Raw genomic sequence first — 15,480 nt, forward strand, 5'->3', positions numbered from 1 at the left:
CCCTCCCGACCTACCCACACGAGAACCTCAAACACCCCCTCACTGGTCTCTCTCATTTTCTGTCCAGCACCGATGCCAGTGATCCTGCACTCCCTGAGACTGTAGACCTGGGGGCTGGGCGGGAGCAGCGTGTCCAGCAATTACGGCGATGCTATAATGCACACGTTAAACGTTGTCCTGTTGTTCCTTAATCAGAGCATTTAGCTTTGCAGCCCTGCGTGTGTATGCTGCCCAACTGCACAATACTTCGTAGGTAGCACTCTGTAATTCAAAAATACGTGGCAGCAATCATTTTGGCATAGTATCTAAATCCTGATCAGGGCCTATGAACACCTGGGAAATTCAAGTCTTAAACATATATCATACAGCAGAGGCACCCCTGGAGATTCTCGATCCTCCACAGCCACCGCTCGTGGTGCAGAATCAGTTACGGGGGGTGATAGCATAGAAACATGTGTCTGCATCTACACCCCAACACCACCCAAATCACGTACGTACACTTCAGAAAAAAAGACAAGAGATCACGTAACTGCCTTGGAGGACTTTGTCACACAGGAATAAGGGAGAGATTCAGGTGAAAGTAGAGTTACGCATTCAGGAATTCATGCTTCTCTTTTAACACAGGACTTTGCGAGTTATTTCTCACTGAACACATAAAAAAACCTTCTTTTGCGAGAGCACCAGCCTCATCAGCACATCTGATACCAGCAGGGCAATTAGAATCATAGAATCATAGAATGGTTTCAGCTGGAAGAGACCTTGAAGATCATTGAGTCCAGCCTTTGTCCCAGCCCTATCAACCTACTAAACTATGTCCCCCAATGCAACATCCACCCATCTCTTAAACACCTCCAGGGACAGGACTTTGCGAGTTATTTCTCACTGAACACATAAAAAAACCTTCTTTTGCGAGAGCGCCAGCCTCATCAGCACATCTGATACCAGCAGTGTCAGCAAAAGAGGGAACAAGCAGGGTGCTAACGAAATCCATACTTAAGATAAATCCTGCCCTGCAGTGGGTTGCTGGAGACTCTAATCCAGTCTGCTTTGATTTCCTACATGGCATCTAGCCGTGCCCTGCTGCCAGCGAAAAAGGAATGTCCACAACCTGGAGAACTACTTCTGGGAAAATATTCCAGAATCCGTGTTTACCGGGAAGGACAACTCCTGAAAGACACCTGGAGGACGGCACGCTGCTGTTGCACAGGCATTACGACGCGGCAGTGAGGAACAAGGCAATGCAGTTTTGGACAGCGTACAGAAAAACATGACAAAGGCGAGGGCGGTGAGCATCTGCCTCGCATTTGCAAGGAGAGTGATAAATGGAAAGGAAGTCAAAGAGACGCGACAGAGGGAATTGGCAGGCTGGAGGCATAACAAAAGGAAAAAAAAGAAATCCTCACTATCACATGTACAATGGAATTAGTATACTAAGCAGGGAGGCATTAGTGACCCGTAAATATTTGAATGAAGTAAGCAGTACGAAGGGACAGGACTGGTGATACATTAACGATTTTAATGGGGTGAAATTAAGGAAGGGCATGTTTAAGCTGAAAATCAGGGTGGGTATCTTTTGAATGGACAACTGTAGGCTGGAAAATTGTCTCCCTGAGGGAAGTGGTGAAAGCTTTACTGCCTGAGATTTTAAATGCCAGATTAGGAGAAATACCAGGGAATTCATTCTGAGTTTTCAGGGAGATGGGCTAAAAGATTTGGAAGGGAGGAGGAAAGGCAAGAAGTGGTGCTGGCTCCAGGAGTTTAGGGAGTACAGTCCAGCAGATCTTCTAGTTATCATTCTTTGACTGCCTCTGCCAAGAGTGAAATGATTTCAGCATTAGTTACCTCCACGAGTGTGCGATAAGAACTCCTCCGCCACGAAGAAACGCGGTTGAGAAATAGGAGTCGCAGCAGGACATCTCTAGAAAGGATCCCCAGGGATGGGAGGGACAGAGGCTCCTTCAGCTGCGGAGGGGCCTGGAGGTGCAGCCCTGCTGCCCCAGCTTCCAGGGGGCTGTCACCACCACCACCACCAGCCTGTGCTTCCCCAAAGACAATGGGAGGAAATTAGCTCAGCGCTGGAGCAGACAGGAGCGACCCTGAGCCACGCTCTGTGTCAAAGTAAAAGCTGCTTGTGAGAGCGCTTCAGCGGGGAAGGGTTTCCAGTCTGGCTCCCTCACCCAACTCTTGGTGTCCCTGCTCTCGTCTTTTTCCCAGCCATGGGCCAAAAGTTTTCCTCCAGCTCCGGACTGGGAGAATGACTTTTCAAGAGCCCATCCTCGCTGCATCCAGCAGCGGCACCCATAGGCAACTTTACTAAGCATCCTCTGCAGAAGGAATATATAGAAATTTCACCTTCCAAGTCACATTTAAACAATGCCCATTCTCCAAGCTGGGCTGCGGGCTGCCAAGCATCTGAAATCACAAAGGTGCTGCTGAAACCCAGCCAAGCCATCCCCTTCGCTCCTTGGCGAAGTCACCCAGGCTCCTCTACAGCCACCAGCAGCAGCCAAACTGGGACCGTGGCAGAAGCGCCTGGGACACCAAGGGGTTCACCTAGCCCCAAGCTACAATCCACATCTCCTGGGGAAGAGAGAGAGATAAAACCTTTCCTTGCTGCCGGGTTTTTCCAGCCAATATTGGCTAATTAAGCAGCACAGCTTATCGTCTAATTGAGCATGGCACAGCTGCTTGATTAGCATTATAGGCATCTTTAGCAAGGGGCTAGAAGAAACATTTCTTACATTAGGCCATAGTTCTGGAGTTGTTTTTTAATTTTTTTTACAGGAGGCTGCATGGCTCAGGAAGGGTGGTGTAATGCTGAACCACTTCAAGGTGGATGGAGGCAGCGCTGTGTCCTCCCATGGAGGTGGAATTCAGCGAGGAGACAAGCAACCACAGGTTTTACTTTAAAGACTTACCGGTAAAAGCCTCTGCTTACTTCCTTGTAGGTTTTCTTGCAGAAGAAATATTTTGGAATTGGAGAAGCAGGAATCCTTCCAGTGCCAATTTTTGTTTTCTTATGCATTCACTTCATTAAAAAAAAAAGTGTTTCTAAAGCCACTTGAAGCTACAGCAACTGTGTACTCAGAGACAAACTAAAGGATTTCCTGCAGCACTCAAGGCTGCACAGACCAGGATTACTATTGTTTCACATCCAAAGAATGGCTTAGAAATACAAAATCTTTCCCAGACCTGTAAGACCTTTTTAGTATTTCATGTAATTAAAAAAACCTCTAAAATGCACTTAAAATTTGACACATCCTATTTTTGCTTATATGTATACAAACCTAAAGCAATTACTGTTTTACAAATTGACCTGGTAACAGTATGTCACTTTGTGGTAAAACATATGCAAGCTTACACTTGAGGTTGATCACTGGTTTTCACGCCTAGCACGTAATTTTAATTTAATTTTATTTTTTTTTCTCTCAGGGGGTCCTCATGTTTTCCAGGAGGAACTGAGCAGACGGTGATAAAGCACGCATGTCTTTGGCACTTTGGCCGTAAAACCAAAGGGCTCTGCAGCTCAGCCTGGCTCCAGCCCCTTGGGCAGCTGCCTGGGAGCTGCAGGAGCCCCACATGAAGATCCCAGTGATCACAATCGCTCTCAGCTTGCAGGTGTCAGCCGACAGGCATCTCCAAAATCTGGGCTGGCAGTTCCGAGCGGAGCAGCTGATGTAATCTCAAGTGATGCTGAAGCAGCAGAGGCCTCTCCAGGCATTCGCATAATTCTCAGCTGGGCGATTATTTCACAATATACAACAATGGAGAGGTCCAGCTGGCAGCCTCCCTCCAGGCTGCCACAGCTCCTCACCACCCGCTGTGACCTGCATGGAAACAGCTGCCAGGGCAGGGGGTGAAACCCGAAATCCAACATTTCCTCGGCTGAGCACTCAGACTGGCACGCTCCTGCCCGGGCAGGACCTCCCCAGGGCACTCCTGGTCCAGCACCCCACGCTGCAAGAGCTGGACCACCCCAAAACACCATCATCAAGGAAGGACATCTCCCCTTGCCCTGAAAAGGATTCTGCCCATGCAAATGTGGCAGAAACCTTACTGGCAGCCCACTTGCTGCATAAATCTCATTTATTTTCCTTTTCCCATTTCTGCCAAAAGCCCAACTGTCTGGCCTGACAACTGGCCACTGATTTACGCTGCCTGTGCTGCAGATGGCTCAGCTGTGGCACACAGCACAGATGCAGCTGCCGGGTCGTGGGTTTTGTTTTTTCCTCCTTGCGTTTCCAGTGCTAGGGAAGCAACACGTGGCAATCTTCAGACAGCTCTCGAGTCAGGGGCTGGCCCTGCCACCACCTCTGTCGGGCTCTTCATCAACAAACGGGACACAGCAGCAGCTGGGGAGTGGTGCAGCTGTCCTACGTGCACTGGTGTTGCCCAAAAAGCAGATTCTTTACCCAGTGTGCAACAAGCCAATCCCCACACATGCAAGAGAGAGAGGGGTTTATTAACACAACTGCACAAGTTTGGATGCTAGACAAAACTAGTATACCACCTTGAGGAATTACAGAATCATAGCATTAACTACAATGTATTTACCTTATTTGATTCGTATGAACGCACCTAAATTTACAATTACTGCTCAATGATTGCTATCCTCTCTTTTATTGGTTATATTTAAATTAGCCCTGCTTTCCATGTAAATTAGCACACATGCTGCTTGCAAGTGTGGGCGGCAACTTTACTCCGGTGTGAACTGAGTCAGTGGCCATGATCTCCCGCTGCCACCTTTGCCTGTGGCTGGCTTCACGTCCTTTGGCAATTAGCACATGATTTATGTATTCTCCAGGATGTCCAATCTTCAAAGACACAAGCTTCTGATTAGGAGGCTTTCAAGCATCACTCTTGCTCTGAACATTCTCAAGGACAAAACATCTGGCTATCAGCACCAAGGACATACAAACTTTCAGTATCTATTTTTCTACTAATTAATTGCAGGATTTGTTTATCCACTTTCAAGGTAACACTGGGAAGGGGGAGACACCCTCCAAGGTTTCACAACTGGTACAGTATTACATGACTAACTGGTGCCATGGCGCCAGGAAATCCCCCCAAGCCTCGAGTCTTTGTCACACATGCATGATAGAGAGACTTCATCTAATGCTAGCTGAGTAAGTCTTGTGGCTCTCACTGAAAAGCAGAGCTGGTAGCATCCTCAAGCCTTCATCTAATCCACCTTTCTATCCCAAAGCATGATCAACATTCCCTCACATTAAAAAGCTTAAGCAAAGCATTTCTAATCTGCTCTTAAAAGCTTGCAGTGATTAAGATTCCTTAATTGTCAGGACAAGACCTCCAGTGCCTTACAACAGCTTTCTTGTTAAAGCATTCTCCAACATCTACCCAGCTACAGTCTGATGATTTTCAAGACTGTGACCTCTCTCCCCTTCCACAACAGGGAGGATCAGATTATGCTCTTGCCTTTTCCACCTTCAAAGACTACTCCCTTGCCTTCTTTCAGGTTTTGTTTTTTATTGTTGTTCATTTGGGGTTTGTTTTTTCTTCGGTAAGCATTAGCTGTACCTCCAGTCATCCCTGCACTAAGCCTGCTCTAGATTTCACTTCAGCTGTCTCTGCAGTAAGTTTTCCCTTAGCCAGTTTAACCCACGTGTGCAAACAATGGCTGGTCTGCTACCTTTTGTCATCTTCATTTCTAGCTCAGAAGGAAATGAAGATAAATAGCCACAAAACTACTGTAACTAACTCTTTTCTAGTGTCTTGATTTAAAAACCTGACACTAAGCAGCAACTCCCTCAGGTGTGTAGAAGACGAGGCTGAAGATTCCCATGAGCAGCGGCTCTCCAAACATGCTTCAGTTTTTCCCTGACAGTGAAGTCAAACGAGGTGAAGAAGTTCAAAAAGAGAGGAGTCTGCAGCACTTTGCTGACAACAGTGTCACTTTTCCTAAAAGTCAGAGCTACACCCTAAACATAATCAAGTGCAGAATCTCTCTTCCTGTAGATGAGTGAAATTTATTTCAGCAGCGAGGTAGCAGCTCCTGGGGACAGGCACACCACACTAAATCATTACCACGACCTTCTGCAATTTTAATTGCAAACAGATGTAGCTGCAAATTGTTACCGAGAGCACCACTGCTGTTTATCTGGACACTGCCCAGGACAAGTGGGCCCAGTCCACTGCCTGATGTCCTAGGGCGCTGCTGCTATTTCTAGATTTTGATTTTCCCCCATCCACAGATTTTTCAGATCTCTGGCTTTAGTAGAGAAGAGCTTTTAAAAGGTGTCGCGCTTAAGGCTGGTGTGATGGTGATATGAACTAAAAGGAGGGCTCTGGAGACCCTTTCAGAAGATGACATTTGAGGCAGCATTGGAAAGGACAATCTAGCTTCAAAATGATTACATCCCACGGTGATTCTGCAGAAATATTAACATATTTTCAGACTTAAAAAGGTCTTGCTATAATGCCTTTTTTTTCCCCCTAAAGTTACTGCCTCACTGTCCATAAAGCTATTATCCACTTTTATTTGCTTAGCTCTACTTACAACGTGGAGAAACCAGTAGTCATCTGTAGATTGGAACCTTCCAAAGCCTTGAACATGAGCGAAGATTACAGGTTAGTGCCATGGGCTTCCAGTTTCTCAGGTGACAATGGAAGTACAGAACATTAGAAGGCTGATGCTGTTCCTTCTCAGCTCTTCCACGTGTGAGCAGTACACCTGGCTGATCTGTGAAGCCAATACTGTGACCCGCGTGAAACAAAGCAGAGCTCAACCTGTCTCTGCGAAGACGCACCAGGAAATTTCCTTTGTGGGCCGTCTCAGGTGCTGCAGGGCTTCAGAAGACAATTGGAACTACTATTCTGAGCCGCAGATCACAGATTCCCTGTCATTCACTTTAACTTATCACATCCCTGCTGAAGACCCCTACGGAGAAATTGAACTGCTGACTTCTGTTTAAAGAAAATGCTCAAACTGGGAGGTGCTCCAGGCATGAGCCTAGAAAGCATCATCACAAACTTGGTAAATATCCGACGTGCTATGAGTGCAAAAAAAATTACATGTCCCCAACCCTGAAATGACTAGAGAAAACAAAACAAGTGAGCAAAAGCAAATGATCTATCTATCTATCAGATGTAAAAAGAGTCTGTCATCACCATACTTGAAGGACTAAAGAGAGGAACTCCAGGAAAAAAGCACAATCCAGAGCCTTGACAGGGAAAAGAAAGCTGGACTCCCTGGTCAGTTCAGTTCTAAGTGGTAACAGTCAATCAAATCCTCACAGTGACATGTCCTGGTGCAGATGCCATCTAGGGGCCAGCTACAGGTGTGTATCACTTATAGAAAAAGAACTGATAGAAAACCCAGTAAGCTTGGGAGTTACTTTATGAAAAATAGGTGATGTTTACAAATGCAAAGCTACATGAACCCCTAAAAACAAGTTTGCTGGAAGGTCCAAGTGTGCTATCCAACAGTGAGAAGAGTAAGGCAAAAGGTTGCAGAAGTACAGTAAGAATTCCAAAGTGTTTTACTAGTGCAAAGAGACAACAGGAGGGAAGTCTTCTTCCACGCAGGCCACTTCATGTTAAACGGAGTTTGCTGAACTCCGTCATCTCGCGAGTCATTATCTCAACCTGCCTTGAGAACTCCTCCTCCAAGGCATCCTAGTGGGAGAGAAAACCAGGAAACAGTTTTACATTCCTGTTAGACAAACATGAATATATCTACAGGGATCAAACCCTGGGATATCATTAGCACTGATTAAACCCAAGTATTGAACTGGAAGGTCTCACTGCTGCTAATTGAGGTCTCCAAATGAAGAGCACACTCAAGTTGCCTTCACTGTGCCCCAATGTGATACCAGGCACCTTCAGGCTGAACAGGGACACTCCAGATGCGATTCTTCTGACTGGATAAAAGCCTCACTGGTAAGGCAAGCTTGTATTTCTGACTGGGAAACAAAAGGCTTTGCCAACCTGAGCAGTCCCTTCTGAAAACGTACAAAATGCTCTCAAATACCTGTGACTTTTGACCTTTAAGGCCATCACTGAATACGCTCTGCTTTATCTGTGAGCAAGCAGACAAGCAGCCCAAAGAAAGTATGAACTTCAAAAACAGCTTTATATGAACACTTCCCAACCACTATACCTCCAGATTACACAAGCATGGATGAAAACAGCTGTTAAATAAAACACAGGCCCTAGAGCCCTCAGAATTCAGGAGCCACAAGGAAAGTTGTAAGACCAACAAGGTGCAACAGCTGAGTGAATGAACATTCTGACGGGCAAAGCAGACAAAAATCCAGAGGGACAGAAACGCCTAATCCCCACTGAGACCCTTTTTTTCAGCTGTCTTTGTAGCTTAGATATTGTTCCACCATCAGTTCCTCCTAACAATGTGCATGGCTTCTGCCTTACCAGAGAGCCCTCTCGAGATCGTTAAGACTACAAACTGAGGTACAGAAATCCAAAACCAATTAATATATAGGGCTTGTTTTGGAACGACGGCGCTCGTTTAAATACCTCAGTGAAAGATAAAGCCAAAAATCTTACCAGTTCTCTTTTTGCCTCTTCAATCTTCACTTTTGCAAGGGCAGGACTCTAATGAGAGAAAATGGCATAAAAATGAATATTTCAGCTGAAAACAGAGTCCCTGCATTGTCACAAGAGTCTAATGTGCCGCAGGGGAATTCAGGGATAATGAAATCAGTTTTGCATACACCTTTCACATGCAAAAGGCACTGATATTAAAAGCCTAACATCAGTTCAGTTGGGACAATTGTCTGTTTCTGGTATAAAGTCTAAAAAGCTAAAAAACCCCCACCATTTTTACCAACTTTCCAAACCTAGCAATTGAGGAACTAGATTACAAAAACACATCCGTGTGTGAATTTTCCAAAACACAATAAGCTTGGGAGGATAAACCCTTCCTCTCTCCTCCTGCCTGCACCAGAAGTAAGGAATTGGGGCTCTCCCCATTCACACTGACAGCAGCACAGGAGGGAGGAGAGAACTGGAGAACCTAATCCAATTTGAACGTCCTGTTTCGCTTGAGGAAAGGAAGCAGCTGCCTCTTGAAGCAAGAGGGATTTAAAAGAGAAGCAGTCCCATCCTCTGCCTTCACTCTTTTCTTCTAGGAGGCTGACGGCAGCCTAGCCACTATAAGGGTGAGTTTGTGAACAACTTTTAACTGAAACAGTCTTTTGTAATAAGCATTCTAATTTAAAAGAGTAAAATCCTATTCATAGAAGATGCTTCCCGCAGCAGTCCAGTAGTAACTCTTAGCACAGATTAATAAATAGATTAATCTGCTAATTCACTTATCTGTTAATAGATTAATCTATCTTTCATTTACACCATTAATAGACCTATAAGCTGTCAAAGTGTCCACCAAAACCATCACAACAGTAACCTTTGCATTCTGAAGCCCATTAAAATTAATCTGAGCGGAAATAAAATAAAACAGTGAAAACAAAATAATTACAGGAGGTAAATCTAGGTAGGACTCCAGTTTCTTATTCAACTGTGCAACTTCTTCCCGCAGTTCAGCCACCTTCTGTAAAGAGAGCAAGACAGATTACATTTTTTAGTCTTTCTTATGGAAGTGAGGTTCTCTTTGACTAATTTACAACTACTATTTACAACACTTCAGAATTCACAGAGAATGTTGCTGAGAACTTTCATGATCCTGCTTAAAACCCATGAAAAACTAAACATCTGCTACTCAGTCAGTTACCAGCTAATTCAAATTTTATGCAGAGCTATCAGTTTTTTCTTCATTCTGAAGACCTCTTCAGGTATCTTTTCTTGCACTATAACCACCTGATATCACCCCCCTGAAAGGAGAGGGGATTTCACTCGAGGATCCGTCATAGAGGTGCAAAGGGGCTGAAAACTGAGCACCTTCTGCAGTGCTCAGCTCTTTTCAAGTCATCACCTTACGGTTAAAAAAGCAAACAATCAAAAAAAAGCATTGTAAAGACACAAGTTATTTGTGCCACCCAATTCAATGACCTCTTGGCAAAACAGATACAGAAATGTCAGGGAGCTAAACCTGCCCTTACGCTCAGGTTCCAGAAGATAAGTCGAGAAAAACTGCCTGTGACTTTTTGTATATAAAATTACAACAGAAATTATTTTTTATTAGTACTCTTCTGAAACACTGTGCAATGTAAACATTGCCACCCAGTGCTGGTTCATGGGAACGACAACATAAAAACCAGGGAATTTTCATTGTTCAACTTAACACGCAGAAAAAGCTAGCGAAAGAAATGGGGAGAAAGGTTGGGGTCTCCTTACAGTAATAGCAAACAGCATTAAAACGTGGGGGGGTGCAGACAGAACACCACAAATATATGTTACACATGTGCAAATGCTTCATCACGAAGCTGGAGAATCTATAGCTAGTAATTCAAGAAAAGTGGTTTTTCCTTTAATAAATAAACAAACCCACTGGGCTTCTAATACAGCTAAAAATTTCGTATCTGAAGGTGCCAGAAAAAACTCACAGTGATTAGATTTTGTGTTTCACTTAACCTCCTCCCCTTGGTCTAAAGCATTTGAAAGCAAGATTTATTTCACAGCAATTAGAACAAGCCACTAGGTCATTCTATCAGGTGACTGCAGCACACAGCTACCCATATAAACAGGACACAACCCACAGAACATCCGCTCCGTTTATGACCTGGATCACAACGAGAGGAGACAGATCACGGGCTGCCAGTTTTCTCTCAGTGGCAGGGAATTTATTCCATGGAAATTCTCAGGTAGCTGATATTCCCAATTACAGGCAGAAGCAGAAAGAGAAGAGAGGGGAAAACAAAAGACAACAAAAATAAAGATTCCAATTGTTCCCCTCCACCAGTCCAGAAGGAAAGCTTCTTCTCCAAAACAAGCCCACATCTCACCCTGGAGAAAAGGTGCCACTTCAGCACTCATAGGTGCTTCTCAGTTTTTAGGAGACAAACCCATCCCCCACACCCCAGTTCAGAGGTATCCACCTATGGGAGTTTCATTTGTGCTTCTTTTTACCAATAATATTTGTTCAGGTAACCAAAGAGCAAGATGTATTTCCCAGAATCACCAAACAAACAAGGCTGGTTTGTCCCACTGTGGAAACACCCATCTCATCCCATCAGACCTACCTCAGACAGGCTCATGAGCGACTCGTGCATCAGCGATTGGTCCAACCCCGCGGCAGCAAGCTGGTCCTACAAAGAGAAGAGGGTTCATTCATAAACAAGCACAAAATATAACCGGGAGGAGAAACGTTTTACCCTTTCCTTGGGGTTTGATCTAAACAGGCAAGCAAGAACAGATTCCGTCAACAACACAAACGTGTCCCATTCGCACCACAGCTATAACCGGTATATGAAATCAGTTCACATCAAGAATAACACGTCCTTCCAGGAAACTGCTGGGAGGAGAGCATGTGGCAAGGCTGGGAAGAGGCTTCTCACTAAAATATCATCAGCTCTAATACAATGTTTTCCATCTCAGATTTGTCAAGGTATCAGAAAGCATCAGTGTTAAATAAAGCGCTCGCATGGCCTTCAACACGTAGGAAAGGTGAAGGAGAACACAGATCAACTTCTGTCTTCTGCGTTTAATCCTTCGGTAATTAAAGAAAATGGCCATATTTCTCATTTTGACACACAAGTTGCCTCAGTGAATCAGCTGCTCTCCTGGTAGCTGCCTGTACACTCTTTATGAGAGTACCTCACAAAAGCAGAAGGCAGTCCAAGCTAAAACAGTTCTCAGTGAAGGAAAAGGAAGCACCCTTGAACTTGTCAGAGGGTGTCATGGGGAGAGGCCATGAACACAGCAGTAACAACTGAAGTGTAGCAACGTGTTGTCCTGTCAGTCCAAGAAATCTCTGTCCTGGAGCTTAGGAAGCTCCTGTAACTGCAATTTTGGGTCCAACCAACCATGACTCCGCCACTCTATCACAACACCTTGTTAGAAAATTCCTTTCATCTACCTCAGCGGCCTTGATCCTCTTTTTCATATCCTCAGTTTTCTTTTGCAGGAACTTCAGGTTCTGGGTTCGTCTGTCAGCTTTCAACTTCTCTATTTCCAGAAATTTCTCTGTTTGTTTAAGATCGCTTAAAAAAAAAAAACAACAACAACTAAAGAAACAAACCAAGCTTTTACATTCAAGGACATACCATTATGGCGCTTAATTATCTGTACTCAAGCTAAACCCTGTAATAAAACACAAGAAGGAAGAAAATGGAGAACATAATTGTATTTCCCACTGGAAACATCCACTGCTGTCCCATCCACAGTCTCAAAGGCTGGAGTGGGGGAGAAAAGCCCAAGGGGTTCCACATAAAAGCAAAGAGAAATAGTCTTCTGCCTAATTCTCTAATTCAGTCAGAGACCTGTTACATGAGCTAAACTTAAGATCACAGAGAGGCGTGACCACGAACCTGCACAAGCACACAAGCCTAAAAGTGGTGTCACGATTAGTGCTTTAAAAGACAAAACCCAGAAAATAATTAGTCTGGAAGGGGGCTGTGCAGAACAGAACTCAAGAGCCCCACATACTGGTTAAAGCAAGTTCTTACCTGGGAATGGTTTTTGTTTTGTCTGGCTCCTTCCCTCTGACTAAAGAGCCCATGCTGCATGTGCTAAGAAAATCAAGTTTGCCTTTAAAATCAGAGGCAACTGGTGCAAGATGCCATCTCATTTCTGAAAAGAGCTTGTAGACCATTTTTTATTTAAAATAATTTAGATGGTACCCTAAATCTCTTCTAGTTATGAATGTGTGCATAGCACATGGCATTTGATAGATACTTCCAAACAATGCGAATTAGACCTGTGTCCAAACCCTGAAAATTCAGTTATCCTTGTTAGTGACCACAACCAATGTTCCATATTGGAAAGATTAGTATTGCTTACATCTTTCCCTCTTCTCATCCATTACTCACTCCGCTAACTTCTTTTCCAGCATCAGCGCTTCTGTTAGTTTTTTCCCGATGTTGCTCAAGTCCTGAGCCATTTCTCGGTTTTTTGATTCTGTTGCATACAGCTCCGCAGTCATGATGTTGATGGCACTGAAGAAGCTGGTAAAGAGAGAGATTCAGTGGGAATGCTCAGGAGTCAGCTTTTCCGAAACTCAGAAATGTTAATTTTTCTCCAAAATTACTTTTTTTTTCGTGTTCTCATAGTATATATCAGACAACTGCTAGCTTTAAGAGGAAGAAAGTAAAAGAAGTCACTGAGGGCATTCACTTTCCTTAACTACAAAGATTTCATCTGGAAGGGGAAATGGACCGGCAATCTCAGTAGGAGGAAGTGAATAAGTCCTGGGACTCTAGTGACTATAACCATGGGGTTTGAAATCATCAGGTGCTCCACTCCTGGATTGTCAAACCGCCTTCAAGAAAACTGTATTCAGCCCCCCCCAAAATACACAACCCCAGGACACACTCAGCCATATTTCAGTTTCCTCTTGGTTCAAAGCTGCTCACCCTTCCAGCTCAGGAGAAGAGCTGTAATAGCCAAGCTCTCGCATACTGTAAAAAATTGGATTCCAAGGCAGAAATTGGGCTCTCTTTACTGCCAATCCTCAGCACAAAATCTGCTGTGTTATGGGTCAAACCCTGGTCTCCAGGACAGCAGACAAACAGCTGCCATTTCTCTGTGGCTAAGGAAGTCTCCTTACATTAACAGGCCAGGTAAGAGAGGGAAGAATGACACGCTGAGACTGAAAAGACCAGTTACAGTTCCGCAGCCCTTGCCTAAGCAGTATGAAACCTCCTCTAGCTTGTGCTACCTTAAACAACAGTCTGAGTGGCAGCATCCCACAGTCACTGACCACAAAAGAAGGGACAAAAAAAGGGATTTAATTCTGGCCAGGGCACCTTTCAGGTTTCAGAGACTTCATTTGCTGAGATAATCAAGAGTTAGACCTTTGTGCTCATTTCCTACATCCTCCAGAGCTGCTCCAAGGGGTACAAAACAAGTTGGACACGTAAGATTCCTGGTGTGAAAGTCAAGTTTGAAACTGTTGAACAGAAAAAACAGAGGAAAGTGTATAAACTATCACTCTGATGCACAGTAGGAAGAATTACCTGGCAAGAGAGGTGTCCTTTGTTTCAAGTATCATTGCGCTCTCTGCTAGGGCATTGAGGCATCTGGTGCCTTCACTGGACAGACTGCTTACAGAAAGACCTAGGCTGTCTTCAAGAAGGCCCTGCAGATAGTTAGCTGGAAAACAAATACAACCAAAACATATATATTTGTTATATTATCATTCTTTAAAGGCCTAGATGAGACTCTTAACATGTGTGCTAAGAATGTATCATGGTTCGCAGAATACTCACTAGCTGCAGAAAATCATGCATTATCACTCACTCTAGACAGCTCGAGCATAACTCAATCACCACACTGTTTCAGATTCCTCAAGTGCTTTCCATAACAGTGGATTAGCACCTGCTCAAACTCTTAAATCAGCTGTAGGGTTGCTTCCCTGTCTATCCAGCCAATATTTCAATGCTGTGCTACTCAGCTCAGAAGGCTAGGAGGGTTTAGCAATTAATCTGCTAGTCTGTACATACAGCCTGTTCAAGATGGTTTAAAGAATTGCTCTTGACCAACCTTACATCACCATAAATTTTGTGGAGACAAAGGCATGGGATGTGTTGAAGTAAAAACTGTAATAGAACAAAAGCTGAGTTCATTCCAATTATATATATATATGAATTTATATACGTATATATTTGTTTGTAATATTTTTAACAAAGGCAGCCTTCAGGACCGAAATAACTTGTATGGAACTGAGAACTGGAGCTTCAGACTCACTTTTTTCTTCATATTCTGTTGCCTGCTGCTCCATGTCCTCTATCAGCAGAGAATCATCCCTGTTGATGGCTTCGTTGTATTCTGCAAGCTCATACAGGATATCAACTGTCTCTGCACTCACTTCATACTGTGGAATAGGCTGATTCTCATATATTTTCTTTAGCCATAAAGTAACCTGCCAGAAAAGGGAAAAAAGAGTAAATAGTCAAGTGAAGTGTCAGAAAATAGCTGGTAAATGTGAGACAGAGTGCTGCACATTCTGCATTCCTGAAGAGTAACTCATACTGTATCAGTAGACAACATCCTTTGTCCCTTCTTCAAACAGCCTCCATGGTTTAAAAAACCATTTCCCTTTTAATCCCCCTCATTTGTCCAAAAGAAGGTGAGAAACTGCAGAGAGATGAACATGGTGCTCTCAGGTGGCACTGAAAGATGACTGATAAGAACTGAACACACAGAACTGTTCAATGAGGGAGCACATTGTCTGAGGCTATCTAAGCAATCTGATGGAAACACATCCATTTTGACTTTAAAACCATTTTTAACTGGTATGTCCTTCTGCATCCTTCCAGCACACCAGCATCCCAACCACACACACGCTGCACACGGCAAACATCGCCCTGAACTGTTCCAGGGAGAAAACGAGGCAGCCCTTAAAAGCAAAGAGCACTCATCACAGAACGTCAGGCATTGGAAGGGACC

At 44.1% G+C, this 15,480-nt stretch overlaps 1 protein-coding gene across 1 annotated transcript; it reads right to left on the reverse strand.

Moving 5' to 3' along the window:
* Positions 1 to 7,551: 7,551 nt before the first annotated feature.
* HAUS1 (HAUS augmin-like complex, subunit 1) lies at positions 7,552 to 14,953 on the reverse strand (the record flags this gene model as incomplete). Its single annotated transcript, XM_009878234.1, has 8 exons — positions 7,552 to 7,635; positions 8,524 to 8,571; positions 9,455 to 9,526; positions 11,115 to 11,180; positions 11,951 to 12,074; positions 12,903 to 13,037; positions 14,049 to 14,184; positions 14,779 to 14,953. Coding segments are annotated over 8 exons (840 nt in total), but the record flags the coding sequence as incomplete, so codon positions are not given.
* Positions 14,954 to 15,480: the final 527 nt, after the last annotated feature.

The sequence above is a fragment of the Apaloderma vittatum genome, unplaced genomic scaffold (genome assembly GCF_000703405.1).
Source record: "Apaloderma vittatum isolate BGI_N311 unplaced genomic scaffold, ASM70340v1 scaffold33511, whole genome shotgun sequence".
NCBI classification, from domain to species: domain Eukaryota; kingdom Metazoa; phylum Chordata; class Aves; order Trogoniformes; family Trogonidae; genus Apaloderma; species Apaloderma vittatum.